This window comes from Sturnira hondurensis, unplaced genomic scaffold (assembly GCF_014824575.4).
Source record: "Sturnira hondurensis isolate 20B ecotype Veracruz unplaced genomic scaffold, ASM1482457v3 Scaffold0000566, whole genome shotgun sequence".
Lineage (NCBI taxonomy): Eukaryota > Metazoa > Chordata > Mammalia > Chiroptera > Phyllostomidae > Sturnira > Sturnira hondurensis.
In genome coordinates, this window is record NW_028073197.1 from 541,682 (window position 1) to 560,206 (window position 18,525).

The 18,525-nt window shown below is 35.0% G+C and overlaps 1 protein-coding gene across 1 annotated transcript in view; it reads left to right on the plus strand.

Annotated features, from left to right (window-relative positions):
* LOC118984234 (transmembrane protease serine 11G-like) overlaps positions 1-17,770 on the plus strand; it is a 32,442-nt gene extending 14,672 nt beyond the window's left edge. The window contains exons 2-10 of the mRNA XM_037042035.1: positions 2,285-2,406; positions 2,963-3,081; positions 5,791-5,858; positions 6,519-6,676; positions 8,210-8,248; positions 8,982-9,153; positions 10,154-10,413; positions 13,629-13,771; positions 16,142-17,770. Of these exons, the coding sequence (XP_036897930.1) occupies positions 2,285-2,406; positions 2,963-3,081; positions 5,791-5,858; positions 6,519-6,676; positions 8,210-8,248; positions 8,982-9,153; positions 10,154-10,413; positions 13,629-13,771; positions 16,142-16,303 (1,243 nt within the window). The 3' untranslated portion in view covers positions 16,304-17,770. The remainder of the gene's footprint in view (positions 1-2,284; positions 2,407-2,962; positions 3,082-5,790; positions 5,859-6,518; positions 6,677-8,209; positions 8,249-8,981; positions 9,154-10,153; positions 10,414-13,628; positions 13,772-16,141) is intronic.
* The last annotated feature ends 755 nt before the right edge of the window (positions 17,771-18,525 follow it).

Consider the following 18,525-nt stretch of genomic DNA (forward strand, 5'->3'; position numbering starts at 1 on the left):
AAACCACACTCTTAACCACTATACAGAACAACCTCTTTCAGAGACCCTGAGCTCTTCAAATCCTGTGGCCATGTCTATGGCAGAAGGAAATCTTTTTTGTCCTCATCCTTGAATCATTGAGTGACAACAGTTGGTAACATAAAGCACTTGAAAAAAGCATGAGGAAAAATAACAGGTGTCAGGAGAGCTAAGGGACAAGGACCTGAAGATGTATCTTGGTAAAAGATTGTTTATTGAAAGGAAATGGCTGACATTGAAAAGAGCAAGAAGAGTTCATTCCATTCTGTTGAGGTAAAAGAAGTACCACCCCACAAGACAAACTGAGTAATGAGCCACTCAGAATATAAACAAAGATAGGGGAGGGATTAAAAGGAAGACACTTTTCAAGACACTTTAACTCTTTGTGATGATTTTCTAGACTGACCAGCTAAGTGGGTAGCTCTTATCATGCTCATCTTTGTTTTGGCAGGAACACCTCAAAGGTGAGGTCCCTTATATTTTTCTTTTGCTTGAATGTCAAGTTTCTGTTAGGCTGTATTCTCCTGCACTACAATGAACATGATCTTCTATCAATAAAGGGATTAATAAAGGTGATGAATATGTTCACCAGCTTTTGCCTGTGCCCAGTGGGATCCCAGCTTTTCTAAAGATACTTCAGATATTTGCAGATTGTTTCAAGTACTCTTGTCTTGCCACTGACCAAAGTAGATGGCCAGAGTAATTATATACCCTTCCAGAAACACAGCAACACTCAGAATTAATACAACATGAGGTATTTATTGGAGCTCACGTTACAGGTTCTGGGGTGGGGAAACTGCTTCTAGCTTCTTTGCCTAGATACAAGGATACAGGGGCATTGTTACTCCTTCCAGACTGTTGATGCCAAAAGGCACACCTCAGTCATATCTTCAATTATTTAGCAGGGGGCCTATATTTTCCACCTTAACACTACCAGCAGCCAATCAAGGGAGGTAATTCCTTCTTCTTTTTTCCTGTGTGTACTTGTATCAGAAAAAGAGGCAGTTCCTTTAACTATCAGAACCATATTCCTATCCAGTTCTCTTCCTGGACAACCTCTGTTGGTCTACTTCTAGCCTGCCTCAATTCCATAATTGTTCACACTTGGTCTTTAGGTCGTAGGCCCTGAAGCTGGGAGAGAAGGGCTACGTCACATTTTCCTGCTCCCACAGAGGTGTGCCAAATGTCAAGCATCTGGATGCAGCTTTCATATTTTTTGACTTATTTGCATGCCACTGGTATGATTATTGCATTGTTATTTTTCTTTAAATTGCCCATCATTTGTGCAACTAAATATAGCCTTATTCTATGAAACATTATCTATAAAAATCAAAGGTTTGAATCTTTTTTAAAATATTTTATTTATTTATCTTTAGAGGGGAAGGGAAGGAGAGAGGAAGAGAAACATCAATGTATGGTTGCTTCTCATGCATCCCCTGCTGGGAATTGGCCCCTGCTGGGAACTGGCCTGCAACCCAGGCATGTGCCCTGACTGGGACTTGAACCGTGATTGTCTGGTTCGCAGGCCCACGCTCAATCCACTGAGCCACACCAGCCAGGGCTTGAATCTTGTAACCCTATGAAATAGATATTCATCATACACCACCAGTGGTTCTCATGCCACGGAGTTCCTGGCTCCAACCAATGTCCTGAGCTATCTTTGTTTGTTCATTATCTACATGATCTTTTTTGTTTTGTTTACTATTTCTTCCTTATTGTTCTCTATTGTTTTCTTCTATGTGTTCTGTTGTAGATGCTCTTTGTGTATATTATAGATTACTTGTTTTATAAATGGGGATTATGAATTTAAGTACAGACGTGTGAAGAAAGCCCTAAGAGGCCAAATCCTCATTCCAGATTCTCCAGTACCAACTTCGAGCTTCTGTCTGTTCAGGCTAGAATGAGCAGATTGGCCCATATGTCCTCACTCCATTAGGCTCCTGGTGACTTGAAGCACATGAACCAAATGTCTGGTATTTGTCTATTTACAAAGAAAACCTATTTCAGTACATTTAGTTAATGGACTGGGATATATATGAAACAGTAGTCACTATAGTATACTTCTGACTTTTAAAAATTAAGATATAAAATCAAACATTAATGAGTTTTTATTGACAGTATTTTTCTAATTTTTATAGAAAATATATTCAAAAGTTACCAAATGCAGTATGAGCTAACCATGAATTTAAAAAAACTCTATGCCAAAAACTATGTGAAAGTGAGATTCTAGTGTTTAAATTCATAAAATATAACTTTGTCTCAAAAGGCCACCAATACGAGGGAGAAGAAAAAATTCCTGGAAACCATGGATGATTGCCCTTATCATTGCAGGTGTTGTGTTGGCTCTAGCAATAATCATCAGTCTCCCAGTGTATTTTTTGGCATTTGGTAAGAATCTATCTCATTGTATTTTTTACATTTAAAAGTTTAAATATTCAATTATTTCAAAATTTTAATATTTTCTAATATTTTAGAATACAATTTTCACTGCAACAAGAATTTTCATAAGTACCTACAAACTGCATAATGTAATGTTGATTTGCATAAATTTATCTACAGTTCAGAAATTATAATTCTTTGTGTATAAAAAATTGCTTCTAGCATTTAAAATTTGACTTGGCTCACATAAGATTATCTCTTGACCAATGCCATAGATTTATATCCTGTGTTATTGTGTGGTTTAATATTACTCAATGTACTGAGAATAAAATATTTATTTTACTAGCAATTCTAAGTGTGATGTCCATTTATGTCAGGACACAACTGAAAACTATAGGATCGAGAATGTGTGGTCTTCAAAAAGGAAGAGGGAGGTATTGGCTGTTGAATGTTTAATTCTCAGGAGTTTACAATTATAGGACATTTTTGCAACCATCCCCTCAGTTTCTTTTACTTATATAACTCATGTGAACTAAAGAGGAAACCATGCATTTTTCCCTTCCAGATCAGAAGGTGCACTATTACCAAACCTCCTTCCAGATCCCCAGTATTAAATATAATACTGATTTTTCAGTAGAACACTCAAAAATTAGAACTGACCTGAATCAAAAAATCAGTGAAGAGGTAAGTCTAAGTTTTTCTTGTATCAGTCCTACTCTGACAATACTGTTGGGAAAAGGAGGTTAAAATGAAGTAAGAGGCAAGTTGAGAACACACCAAATTACATTTATGCTGGGTTTTCTGGATATAATACAGAATACCCAGTTATATTTTAATTTCACATCTTCTCAAAAATATATGTCACTCAATATTTAAAATATGCTTTTACTAAAAAGTAATTTATTATTCATCTGAAATTAAAGTTGAACTATATTTTTATTTGGTGATTCTGGTAACTCTAACCAATATTATCTCAGGTACACTGGAAAAAGGATAATTGCACCAAAGGCTGAACAAACATAAGCTTATTAGGACAATAAATACCTTAAATACAAAAAAAGCATCTGACTCAATCACTCATTAAATAACTCAATTATTGGGGCACAGACAACATTACCATGTATTAGTTATTGCACACCTACTGTGTGTGTGTGACCCTAATACATTTCCCTAAAACTGGAGCACAGAAACACACAAACTTCAACTGAAGACTTCAGCTGTATACACTGCTTCTACTGCGTGTTGACCAAAGACAAAAGATTATTCTTGCCAGGTTCAGAAATATTTCTTCAGCCATTTCCCAACCAAAAGCAGAAGGTGATAAAATAAGTTGAGAGATGCTACAAAGTGGAATTGGCAGGGCATAGACTATTTTGCTACAGGAAGAAATCTATTGAATTAAAGACAATCTAAGCTTTGAAGTCAGTACATCTAGATTCCTGTCCCAATTTTACCCTTTGTCAGCTTCTCAACATTGGGAAAGCTACTTGACCCCTGAAGCTTTCCATTACAAAATGAGGATAATCACACTGACCTCTGAATTAGTTTGAGAATCATTTATGTTGGAAATAAAAAGTATGAAAAGTAATGTCCGGATGAACGTTAGCATCTGTTTCTCAGAAGCCCTCACAGAGCTTTTCACATACCTCTACTACAGCACTTACCCCCTAGTGGCATCATCATTATTTCAAATGTCTAGGCCCCTCTGGATTTGTGAGAGGTGAAGTCTTTCTATTCTTACAGTTCTAGTGCCTGTCACAACGTCTGCCCCGTGGCATAATAATAAAAGTACTCATCAAAGAGATGGCGAGGAAATAAATGAGCAATTCACTAGGATAGAACTTGTCCTCTAGAGTATAAATGGTGACAGTGTTAAGGAGAGCAGTATCGTATTTAGAAATACAGTAATTTAGACCAGGAATTGGCTTTTTTTGTGTGTGAAATGCCAGATAGTAAATATTTTCAGCTTTGTAGGCTGTTCAGCTTCTCTGCCGTTCCAATCTGTCATTGTAGTACCTCTGCAGCCACAGACGACACAGCAACAAATAACTGTGGCTGTGTTTCAATGAAAGTTGAATTTTGTAAAGTCTTTAGATGTCAAAAAAATTAATCTTTTTTGGGTTTTTTTCGACTACCAAAATAATGTGTAGACTGCTCTTAGGTGATGGGCACATAAAAATAAGTAACTGGCTATATTTGTCCTATAGGCTATAATTTGTTGATCCCTGAGTCAGACTGTGAGTTTCAGTTCTAGCAAACCTTTTTCTGGAAGAAATGACCAAAACCAGTAACTCAAATGAAATTTAGAGACATCTTGTAGAGTTCAATAGTCTAGACAGTTTGTACGCTTAATTGCCATGGGCAATAACATGGTTCACAAAGCTGTAATTTAAAGGGAAACAATAAAAAATATATAATTGAAAAGAAAATGGAAGTAGATAGGCAGGGAATTTGTAATAAAATATATAAAATCTGGAAGTACATATACCAAAAAATAAATAGCAGTTTCTCTACAGCGATTTGAAATTATCTTAATACTTTTCATTAAATGTTGCTGTATTGCTAGCTTTTTAGAACTTTTTTACAATGAATATGTGTTAGTTTTGTCATATAAATGTACACGTGCATGTATAAAATTATTTCATTAAAAACAAATTTTTCTTCATAGAAGAAAAATACATGGCCATTGATTTTTTAACTATTATTTTCTCAATCCACTTATGTTCGCCAACCTATCTAATATGATACAACATGGCACCTTAGCAGAGGAAATTTCGCAACCAAATCAGATGAGTGAAAAGCATTTGTTCATCACACACCTAGTTTCGCAATTTGGCAGTTCTTCCCTTGTGATTTGAGAAAATAATTATGGAAACTTGGGCTCACTTCAGCTTTGGCACGTGATCCACCCATTTTCCCTGAAAAGCCAGATTGATGAGTCAGTGCTAATGAAAAGGTTTGTAAAACCACAAAAAGCTTTAGTAAAGCCTAAAAAATTGATTTCTTAATTACCTCCATGAGAATAACTGAGCTTCAATGATAGTGAGTTTTAAGTCCATATACACCAAGTTTTCAAAGAAACAGTCTTGTACCTCAAACTCTATATTTTATACTGGCTATTGAAATATCTCAATTAATTTGACTCTATATCAGCCATCTTCACCATGTTACAAGTTGCTCAACTATCACCATCCAATTTCAAAGGGGACCTTTATGATAAGAGGATTATGCCCGAATGAGATTTCTAGGGATCTAACTAGTTAAGTATAAACAAACTTATAATTAAATGCTTTTTGAATCACTGCAAGTTTTATTCAGACTCTTTTGTGATGTATTGAAATGTGTGAAATTCATATTTAGCAAAGTTCTATACTGTTTTTTTTCTTTTCTCAGATAGATAATATATTTCAAAGTTCCAATTTAAATCATCATTACATCAAGTCTAATGCTGTCAACTTCAGGTAATCATAACTAATCAATTTGTATAATAAAAAGGGAATTTTGTATTATTTAGTTATTCTTCAATTATTTGCTTTGTGGTCAGGATCTAAAAATCTTAGACATGTCAAGAGCAAAAATAAGTTATTATTAATACATTCAACTGTTACCCCTCCTATACAAAATACCTATAGAAAGAGTCTTTCTTAACTGGATAGATATGAAATATATTCTACTGGTTGTCCCTTTAAAGACTTGCATTTCAGTTAAAGATTCTCATAATCATTAAATAAATTTACCTAATTTTTAAATTTTACTTAAATTTTAAATATAAAAAGATATTATAAATTTTTTTTAAAATCAAGAAAAAAATATTTGTAGACAGAGGTGATGAATTTAACAGGTAGGTGCTTTTGATGTATTTTTTCAGAAAAAAATTCTAGAACTCTCAGTTACAACTCTCAGTTCTTCCCTTCCTGAACATGATCAAGTTTTACAAGAGGGAAATAATTTAGATATTAACAGCTATATGATACAGGAAAGGGAATAAATCCATGATAATAAAGTATATAAAATGTTTATGTTATATTTTTTGATTACATAACTAATGTTTAAATAATAAGGTATAAAATAATAATATGTCTACTACCTCTTTCATTTATTCTGGTGTTTTTGTTTTTCAGGTCAAGTAATGATGGTCTGAAAACAGATGTATTGCTTAAATTTCAATTCGTTTCTAACAACGCAGACACAGTAAAAAGACAAGCTGCTAACATTTTGTATCAGGAGTTAAAATTAAATGAAAGCTTCTTGAAGATAGATACATTACCTTATCTTACAGGCAAGAAAAAACATTTTTCTTTCATTGTTATAGTCATTTATTTTAACTATCTTCTCAGCTATAAAAAAAGATTCTTTATTTCACCACAAAATAAAACCACTTTTCATTTTTAAGTCTCTCATTTACACGGTAATAAATAAAACCATGCACAAGCAACACCAAGACATCTTCCTTTGGTTAATATGAAAATAACTATGAAAGAATAATTATATAATAACACAAATATACTAGTATTTTCTACTTTTCTAAAAGAGAGATATTAGTGTAACTGTTGGAATTAACTAAGCATGCATTTGATAAAAACCTACACTCTACTACGGTGCCATGACAAGGCTCCCTTGTGGCGCCTCATTGTGGCCATGCCCATGTCCTCTGTAGCCCAAGGCAGCCACTCATCCCAGACACAGTAAAAAAAAAAAAAAAAACCCAGGAAGGTCAAGTTGGCAAATGGGTTGGCTAAAAGCAAGAGGAGTTCAGCACACAAACAAAGGCATACATAGGGACTGTGGCATGCAGATCCAGGTAGGAAGCTTGGGTTTACTCTAAAGGCCACAGAGGCCATTAAAGGAGTGTTATTATTGGCAAAACCTAATTCTAAGGGACTTATTCTAATAAACTCCCTACCATCGTCATCTGCAGAGGAATTTGATATTCCTCTGCAGTGTCTGCCCTGCATTAAAGGCTCATTAATTCACAGGCTTCCTGAAATGCTACAGCAGCTTTTACTTTAGGTTGCTATCTGGCATAAGAAAGAGTCTGGCAATGATACTATCTGGCATAAGAAAGAATCCATCTTTCTTGTGGAGAATAGCAACTAATTGTGTTTTTTTCTATTTTACTTCATGAAAACATAACTAACTTATTTTGAGTATTTGTTAGCGCATTGATGGATTTTGATTCCACAGGGAACATCTGCAGACCAATTCTACATGCCAGGTGTCTGAGATTCTTGAATGTTTACAGTGAGACTGCCATGCACAGGAGAGCAGTGGAGAATGGTGCCTCACTTATGGCAGTGCATGTAAAAATAATCTTAGACCCTCTTGTGTTCCATTTATATTTTAATAAATTGGAGCCCTGGCTGGTGTAGCTCAGTGGATTGAGCACGGGCCTATGAGCCAAACAACCACGGTTTGATTCCCAGTCAGGGCACATGCCTGAGATGCAGGCCAGTTCCCAGAGGGGGACACATGAGAGGCAACCATACATCGATATTTCTCTCCCTCTCTCCTTCTCTTCCCCTCTAAAAATAAATGAACAAAATTTTTTAAAAAATAAAAAAATAAGTTAGTATGGCATTAATTAATTACATGCTGTCCTCTCAGCCAATGTTTTTATAATCATGAACCAGTGTTTTCCTGGAGTCTGCATGTAGTAGTCAGTGAAGAGTTTAGTATATAACTAAGCCTCTTATTTTTGTAGGATTTCATTATACTGCTTTCAAAGTAGACCAGAATTATTCATGTCATGTAAGTATAGTGCTTTAACTAACAATTTTTCACTGCGGAGTGATCATCTTGTGTTGTTTTGCAGCTGTAAATGAAGCACAAGCAGAGCACATTCTGAACAGTGGTGAGTTCGAGAATACCGCTGAAATGTTTGTAAATCAAATAATAGAAATTTACCACACTTTGGAGAGTTTCTTTACTCCCATGTTTGCTGTTGGCATTTTGAAACATATGTAATATCTCTGAGTGGATACATAATTTAAGTCTCCTGAAGAGAAAATAATTACTACTAATAATGAGGAATGTCATACAGACTCCTTGGAAATAACTTGCTCTTCCTTACAGAAGATTTCACTGATGACTTCTTTAAAAAATTCTTTCATTTTATCTCATTTATTTTTATTTGGCTCACTTTAAGTAGAAAACCTTGCTTAGAAATAAATGATCCTCACTAACTTTAATATGTAAACTCTCACATTTATACTATAGTAATGTAATGGTTGTAATTTTAGACATGTACTTTAATATAGTAAAAATAGCATTTTTCTGCAATAATTAGTGTACATTTAAAATCAAAGCTGTCAAATGTCACTGGGATAAATGCTGCACGTAAGAACATGATCCAAAAACATACATGTTTTAAAAATTGAGTGAAATTGCTTTAAATAAATCAGGGAGGGTGTTAAATATGTCATTTTTAAAGTTAATCCTTTTTTCAATGTAATTATTATTCTATCATATAATTTTGATTAATTTTTAAGGCAAGGCAAACCTATGACTGTTTCCATCTTTATTATGTGCCAACACACACACACATTTATAACCCTGGAAATAACCATCTCATTGTCTTGTGACAGGCTGTGGTTTCGGGAGGGAGTCCCCATCCATGGAAAAAATCGCTGCTGGTTATGTTGCCAAAAAAGCTGACTGGCCGTGGCAGGCCAGCCTGCAAATGGATGGCATGCACTTCTGCGGGGCATCCCTGATCAGCGAGGAGTGGCTCCTGACGGCCGCTCACTGCTTTGACACGTAAGTCCTTGGTCTATACCAACAGACGTCATGTCTTTTTCTCACCTTCACTTTCTGTACTACTTATCTATTTTTTCATTATTCATCTTAGCCGCCCCCCGCAATGGTACCAATGATTTTCCTGCAGGCTCAGGAGAGGTAACCATTACTGAATAGTAGAAAAATTAAACAGAATAGCTTCAGTTCTAACTGAATATATACCTAGCAGTCTTAACTTTAGGAATAAGCCAACATTGTCAAAATGCAAACACACTCAGTGGTTTTCCTGAGCTATATTGTGGATTTTTATAAAATTCTGCTAACAGTGTCCCACTTCACGAATTTACATCTGATTATCCCACATCAATATCTTTAGTCTCTACTTCTATTATGTATATGCTTATTGAAGATTTAACATATGGGATGCTTAGAGACAATGAGGAGGTACAGTACCTCCAGGGAAATTTGTATAAAATGGAAAAATATTCTAGATAAATGTTAACCTAAAAGAAATGAGAAAAGAATTGAAGAATTTATCAATTTTGGTCAGATTTTACCATCTCTCTCCCTCCCTCTCCCCACCACTTGCTCTCTCCCTCCTTTTCTCTCTCTCTATATATACACACACACACATATATATACATAAAGAATGTATACACATATATAAATAACTGTGCATGGGTATGAGTGTATATGTGTGTATCTCTAATTTTTATTTATTTATATTTTTCTTCAAAAATAGCAATAACATAAACACATTGTTTCCTTTAAAAATCATACAAACTCCTCCTGTGGGAGGGTAATCAAAGCTACATTAGAATGGGGGCAGGATCTGTCATCAGTTGAATGCACGCAAAGCAGAGCTAGGGGAGAAGCCTCAGATGAGAGGTGGGAGGATCCCAATCAACTATCATCTTAAACAATTTGCCCTTCTCCCGCCCTGTGTCCCATGCTCATCCAGAGTCCTGGGTCACTTTAGATCAGAAATGAACCAACCATAATCCTTTTAATCTGTGATCAGTTACAACAACCCCAGGCTCTGGATGGCTAGTTTTGGAACAACTCTAAGCCCTCCATTAATGAGGAGAAAGGTGCAGTCAATTATCATTCATGAAAACTATGCTGCCCACAAGCACGACGATGACATCGCTGTGGTGAGGCTCGCCACCCCTGTCCTATTTTCCGAAGATGTGCACACAGTCTGTCTCCCAGATTCTACTTTTGAAGTTTTGCCTGAGAGTAAAGTGTTTGTCACTGGATGGGGAGCATTTAAAGCAAATGGTGAGTATCTCAGTAAAAACACCCAAGCAAAAAGATAAAAACCTTCATCTGAATAGAAGTATAAAATAAGTTCCCAAATCAAAATATAGAAAAGATGAAATCAATAGGTCTCATGGAATGTATGGTGAAAACAACAAACAAAAGCCCAGATATGGTGAATCATGAAAACTTTGTCTATTACTATTTCACAGTATCTATATGTCTATAGTCTTCTTATGGGCTTCTCAAAAAAGTTGTTATAACTTTCTTTTCAAATAAAATTTTTCATAGGGTTTTTCTTTTGTTGCAGTCTTTCATATGTAGAGATTCTACATATGAGTTTTGCATGAGTTTTCAAGTACTTTATTTTTGAACAGTAGTAACAATAAGCTTCTGTAATGTATCATATAAATAAACAACAATAGTCTTAGGCAAACAATTTGAATGACATTTCTAATGCTAAATATTATATGGGGTCATGTGATCCATGCATCTATGAAACAGTTTTTGAATTGAGAGTTTATAAAGCTAAGAAGTAGATATTTCACTATACTTAATAACAAATACACAATAAACAGCAGATAGACACTTAGATACTAATACGCATCTCTCTTGGCTACACTTCTTATATATGATTTAATCTGCCCTCGATTTTCTGATTTTCATTTCCAGGCTCTTATTATGAAGCTGTAGTCTTACTTATTTTTTTGCTCAAAGTATAACTTTAATCTACTGAGTGTTCATCATTTGAATTTTACAGGAGTCTGTCTTCCCTCAATCCACACTTCAAAATTTTGACATGGGGTCCTGGTTAATACACTGTTGTTATACTCTGAGAGTTCTTTTCCTCATCTCTGGGAGGTCTGCCTTGTCCTATAGACAATGGAGATAAATATGAAGAGGAAGTAAATCCTTTGGGATTGGACAAACCACTTACTGATTAGAGTAGAAACATATAGTATCTATCAATAGGGCAGAACTATTGTACTTCCTCTAAAATCTAATTAAACTTAAGACCACCAGTTTCAGGAGTTGTAGTTTAGGAGTGACTTGTGACTTCATCATGAATTATTCAATGCCCAAGAATGTACAGATTACTGTGCATTGATTTCTCAATTCCAACAAGTTGCATACTTTTCAGGAATAACACTATGAAAGTGTTAGACATCAGACTAAGGTTTAGTATTAGATATTTGCTTATGTGTTTTTTTTCCTGCAGTTTTAAACTGAAAAAAAAAAAGATTACCCAGATTTTCTTTTTCTACCTTCCAATATTTATCCCATTGTACCTCATTGAAAATCTCATTACCAGTTTTCATAACAAAAATTTTCTATCCTGGATAGTTTCTTCCTCGAACAGTGTATTAATGTAAAATAGCTTGTTATATTGTTAAGTGCTTAAGTTTACTTTTTAAAGGTTGAGTTTAAAGAAGTAAAAGCACTTACAATTTAAAACTAAGCACCTTATAACAATGAGCTAAAATAAAAATAGGCACATGGAAATTAAAATTAGTTGGGACACAGTTGATTAAAGCCCGTGGATACCTATAAATTTCAAATGCTGATTAGAAACAGAAAAAGAGATAGTATTGAATATTGCTGACACACATACACAAATAAATAGTTTGTATTATTTAAAAAGCTGTGTAGTACAGGGAAGAAGAAGCATAATTAGTAGGCATAAAATAGATGGGGAGAGAAAAAAATGGTATAGGAAGCAGAGAACTCAAAGAACTTATAAGTCCAACCCACGGACATGAACTAAGCAGCGGGGAATGCTGGAGGGTTGGGGGTGCAGGGCAGAGTGGGGATAAACAGTGAAAAATTGGGGAAACTGTAATAGCATAATCAATAAGCAATATTTTTAGAAAAAAGCCATGTAGAGAACAGATGGTAAGCAGATTCACTGGGAGTATTTCAAGCAAACTCAGAGATGAAGTAAAGAGAAAATGGTCATTTAATGACTCCCCCATGCTTAAAAATGATGACCAAGATGAAAAATTCACTAAACCCCAGAGACTCTTTAATGACTATAGGGGAGTAAGACTTAGTTTATCAGCAAGATGGTGTATCCCCATCCTTCATGAATATTAAAGTGCAGCTTTCAGACCATGAGGGTTTCACATACATAACCTTATTTCTCCAACAGCTTCCACTGATTGAAATCTAAATATGGGGCAAGGCATTATTATGACTGACTGTATTAATTATTTTTAGCCTCTATAACAAATCTGTAAGATAGTTATCATTTTCTCCTTTTTTTACAGTGAGTAAAATGGTGTTTGGTAGGATTAAATAACTCGCCCAAGGCCAAACAGCATGTAAATTGTTCAAAGTATACACACTCACATGTTCTCTCTTCAAAACCAGAGTCCTTAGCACAGAATTACCCTGAACTGTTCCTCAAATTAATAGCCCTGTCCTTTTTCATCCTCTCAATTGTCTTTGAACCTGTTATACACAGAGTATCATCTTTCTATAAAGAACTAATACTGTCTTTAAAATAGAAGCTAGTAAAAGGAAATGAGGAGAATATACTGGCTAAAACTATAGTATGCACAATTAAATAATATTTTTCATATCATAACAAATCATAAATGTATGGGTCACTGATGAAATGAAATATAGCTTTTATGTTGGTATTTGTCATTTACCTTGGTATTATTTTGGGGGTAGCAATTTGAGCTATTACCAAAGTAAATATGGTCTTTTTAATGAAGCAATAGTATTCCATCCGTTTAGTATTGAAGTTACTTCCTGAGAGTTAAGACTCATTCTATATTGCTTTTCCTAAAAAATTCTCAATTTGCAATGAAGGAAGATTACCAGGTAAATTAGGTATACTGTCACAAATTAGCTCATGTGGTGATAAATACCCTGGGTTTAAATCTAAAGTTGTCCCCATTTAGCTATGTAATCATAGCAAGGCACATAACTAACTATCTGAGCTTTGGTTTATTCATTGAAAAAGAGAATATTTATGTCTATCTTTAGTAGTTGTTACAAGGATTAAATAAGATAGTGGAAGTAAACGTGACAAGAATGATACCTAGCACATAGAAAGTAAGAAGGCATCCAAGAAACACAACTTGATTCTGGAAGCTGTCATCAAGCCCGGAGTCCCACAACTTCCAGACTATGTTTTATCATTGGTCTGTGCTTTGCAAGACACAATTTAACTATCATAACCGAGAATTTGGAAATTCTTCACCTATTTATTTATTTTTCTTCTTTAGGTCCCTTTCCCAATACTCTGAGGCAAGTTGAAATAAAGATCATAAGTAATGATATATGTAATCAAATTAATGTATATGGTGGTGCTGTGTCATCAGGAATGATATGTGCTGGATTCTTATCAGGAAAACTCGATGCCTGTGAGGTAAGAATAGATTCAAATTTACAAAAGTGAATCTGTTGAATAGAGATGACTTCACTGACCATAGATCAGTGTCACTTAATGGGACTCCATACAATTAAGTCTTGGGGAGAGAGCAGAGTATAAAGAGAAGGTATGGGAGAATCATAAGAAATACTCCTATTATTGCCTAGATCCATAAGTAAAAAATGATCACTAGCTGCTCATTAGGGCTTTGATTAGAGAAAAGGTGTGGCAGCAGATAAGAGAAAGTAAATCACATAATCATTGCTTCAAGCCATAGTTATAATTGATAGTTAGACACATAATCCCTCCTAGTTGTAAACCACTGTGGAAAGGGATTGACAGATCTCCATGGCCAATAGAATGTCATCCCATGAGTGCTTGAACCATTGACCTTACATAGTCTACATCCAGATAGAACTACATGACTGAGAAAAAAATTGTCTAAACATTTAAAGCACTTAAAGAGAATATCACATTTAAAATCTGGCTATTTAAAGAAAAACAAAAATATTGAAATTAGTAAAGATTTTACCTATGGCATTTGAAACTAGATCTAAAATTTTCATAGTTCTTCAAAGATTAAGAATGGCTTTGAGAGTTTCACACACATGAGCAATTTTATCACATGCAAAGGTGCCACCATTGATCTATACTATTGGCTGTTTGTCATGTGATGGTAATAAACATTCACTCACTTATTCATGCAAATTTTTGTGAATTACAGGGGCTATGGCAATTACTGAGGGAAGAAGCATAAACATTCAGAGCAGCACAAGTCCACGAAGAATTTACAGTCTAATAATACAGCACATAAGTAACTAAAAGCAATGAGCAAGAGACAAGGATTTGGCTACATATTCTGGAATACAGTCTCCTCCTACTGGCTTTACTTCTTAAGAAGGGAAAACAGCATGAGTGGTCTAAGATAAAACTGGATAACAGGACTTTCAAGGAGGAACACAAATACGTCTATAATTAGAATAGTCTCAAATCCACAACAATGTATCTGTTAAATAGAGAATTGTATTTGAGTTGGTAAGAGGGCAGATGCCCTCCCTCCATTAGGTCCTGCTCTCTTGCTCCCTTCACCACTAGCATACTGAGAACCTAAATTCGACTGTGGGCCTATAGAAGAGGAGCTGAGGAAGGTAGGTTCTGGTAGGCCAGGGTTTTCACACTCTGCCCATGGTGCACTGGAGCAGCATGTAAGGGAGGAGAACTAAAAGCACAAGGCTGAGACACCTTGTCTCCTTCAAACAGAATGATTTCTCTTATTAAGAAACAAGTCTGTAAGGTACTTCCACATAATACTTTTTTTAGAATGCATAGGTTCATTGATAAAAGATGAAATTACAAATCAGTTCTTCAAACCTTGGAGATATTTGGGAAGTCCTCAAGATTCACAACCTTCAAACCAGCTCACTAGGGCTAAGGATTCTACCTTAGGTTGGAAGCAAAATGAGGTGTGCAATAAATGGTGTATAATGGCTCAGAGTGCCCTTTGCATACCTTTGCATACCTTTGCATACTTTCATCCTCTCAAACCTACTGCTGCACAGTGATGCAGTGTCCAGGACACCTTCCCATTGACTGATGTGAGTGGAACAAGGAGAGATTTCAATTCAAAGCAAGATATTATTGCTATGTAATAGAGTTAGGAGAGGCTTCATTTAGTTGAAGCTTGAGCTTATCGTTTATGTAAGAATTGAATGCCTAAACTTAGGTAAAGTTGCACCATCTTTAGATGAAGCAAAACTAAAAATCTATACAAGGATAAAACTGAAATATTAGTAGAAATAAGCAAGAGGCCAGTTTGAATAAAACGACAATTGCATTGTGAAATATGTTAGTGACATTTTGGTTGCCAGAGGGGAAGGTGGGTGGTGAGGTGATGAGCAACAAACATGAAGGAGAATAAGAGGCACAAACTTCCAGTTATAAAATAAATCACAGTGATGTAACATACATCATAGGGAATACAAACAATTAATATCATATATATTATAATAATATCTAAATATATAAATGTTGAATATGTTGTACATCTAAACTTGAATTAAAAATACAATACCCTTTCAAGGCACTAAGAAACTTAGACCAAATGCGTTACTACGCTATGCCGCCATGTCCTGGTCCATTTCAAGCTATAATCTGTGTGAGATGCATGCCAGTGTAGAGTAATACAAAGAGATTAATAGAGATAAACAGATATAATAAGATAAGTGCAATTATCATACTAATACTAAGTAAAAAGAATTAATTTACATACTTCAACATATTAATGCATTAGATATTCAGATGCTGATTAACTGTCATTCTTACACTCCTTTATCTATTACATTAACAATATTTTTTCTTCTTCTTTAGGGTGATTCTGGGGGACCTCTGGTTACAGCATGTGATACAAACATCTGGTATCTTATCGGAATAGTAAGCTGGGGAATAGACTGTGGAAAAGAAAACAAGCCTGGAATTTATACAAAAGTGACTCGTTATCGGGACTGGATTAAATCTAAAACTAACATCTAATGCAACAATCATCTACCTCCAAAAGGATGTCATGCATGGTCTAGCGAATTGTGTTTAGTGTGTGCTGTCATATGTTCTGCCATTGAGTTCAAGATGCAACGAAGCATGATCTGACAACTTTCCCCTTAAGCAAGAGGAAAAAATAGGCTTTCTTCCATAATCTGAAGTGTTGTGGCCATGAACATAAAAGATACAAAAATCCAAGGTTGCTGCCCAGTGTCTCTGATGACCACCTTGCTCACCTTTGTCCCTCTGACACACTTCTCATTTTATAGTAATCCAGCAGTTTAAGCATTAAGTACCAAACAGCTAAGCATTCTCTGTGTTTTTCCCCTGACAGAGCACTCTGCCCTCATCTGACGTCACTGTTTTCACCTTCTCATTGTGTAATTCTCATTAAAATCTGTAGGTCCATATACTAGACAGATCAAGGTAATTAGATTTGGCCAATGCTATCACAAATGATTAGGGGAACTAGGTATGAAACTAGGACTTAAGAGGTGGTGCTACTGTGAGCCTTTCCCCTTTGCCCTCAGATGCATATTTAACCTGCCTCTGAGACTTGGAAAGAGCTGTAATTTCTGTTTACACCCAACATAGCAGATTTTAATCTCTTTAAACAACTACATTGATTTTTACTTTTGAATGATAACTAAATCCTTGGATCACATAGAAGGAGAACTGAAAATATTCCCTAGTACCGGGTTTTGTTTTAAACTTGTAAAAATGCTATTTGATGTTCAGAAAATAGAGTTTCTTGGCCTTTTCACTGGGTAGGAGTGAGAAGAAGAGACAATGACTGGATGAAAAGAAACAACTTTCCCTCAAATAATGGGAGGAGTTCTAGTCTTGGTGTAAATTTACTTTTCAATTTTGTTTAACTATCTCCTAATGCAGTTTATTTTTTGAAAAGTTTTCTTTTCAATCAACTTCAGAACAATTAAGGAAATCATAGAATGAGAAGTCAATATAAAGATATTCATAAATAACTTACACCCAAAGCCAATATAAAATTAGACATTTGTGGACAATTCAATATAAGATTTTGGGAAAGACCTTATTGTATAATATTTCAATTTTTTGTTAAAAAGCTAGCCATTCTTTGATGAGTGGCTAGCTTTGATGAGCAAAAAACATGAAGGAGGATTTGTGGATAATAGTCAAATAATCAAGAAAGCAGTTTTAATATGGTTTAATTATTGCAATAAAATAGTCATTTTTTAATATATTTAAAAATATGTTTGTGGCACTATACATGAGAACATATTACTAATGTTTAACAAAACTCAAAAGTTTTTCTGTGCATCTAAACCTTTACTTTCTTTCCCTCCTCTTTTTACAATTAATTTAGTTCATGAAATAAGTGCCAATGTGAAGTTTTTTTTAGTTTTATATCAAGGGAGAATCTCTCTTTCTGCATATAGTATTTTATGTACATTAAAATATATTTATGATAATAAAGTCAAACTTGTTCTCTCTGAGTCATCATTATACAGCAAAGCTTCTCACCCTCAGTCCAAGTGACATTTTGTCAGAGATCAATCTTTGGGAAGCACAGCACATTGAGGGTGTCAGCTACCCTGCACTTTGTGGAACAGTTAGCAGTGTTCTCTCTCTCTCCACACTGCCGGCCAGCAGGAACCCCACCAAGCTGTACCAACAAAAATGAATCCAGACATCGCAAAATGGCCCCTGAGGGGAAAAGTCACCCTCGGTTAAGAACTACTGCCATGGGGTCAACATTCAAAGGAAAAATTCGCTGTTAAAATATTGCACCCATAATTTCCTTACTGAGTTTGGGAATATCTTCTCCCCCTTTTTGTAATGCTGATGCATTGAGGATGCTATGAGACTATCATGATCACACTCGTATCTAGACCATTCCAGCCACATTAAGATTATTTGGAACTTAAACCTGACTAGAGGCAAGAGGCTTTTTGAAGGCTGAGCTGCAGTGGGCAATAATTCCTCTCCATCTGTCTATCTATGTCTTTATACATAGTTAGATAGACAGATAGATAGATAGATAGATAGATAAATAGATTGATGATAGATAGATATAGATAATATAAAGAGACCTGTATATATAGAGGTGTGTATATATATATATATATATATAGAGAGAGAGAGAGAGAGAGAGAGAAGGGGATTTCTCAAACACCTGAATCCTGCAAAATGTCACCATACATACTCATTGGTATCTTTTCAAAATGCATAAATAG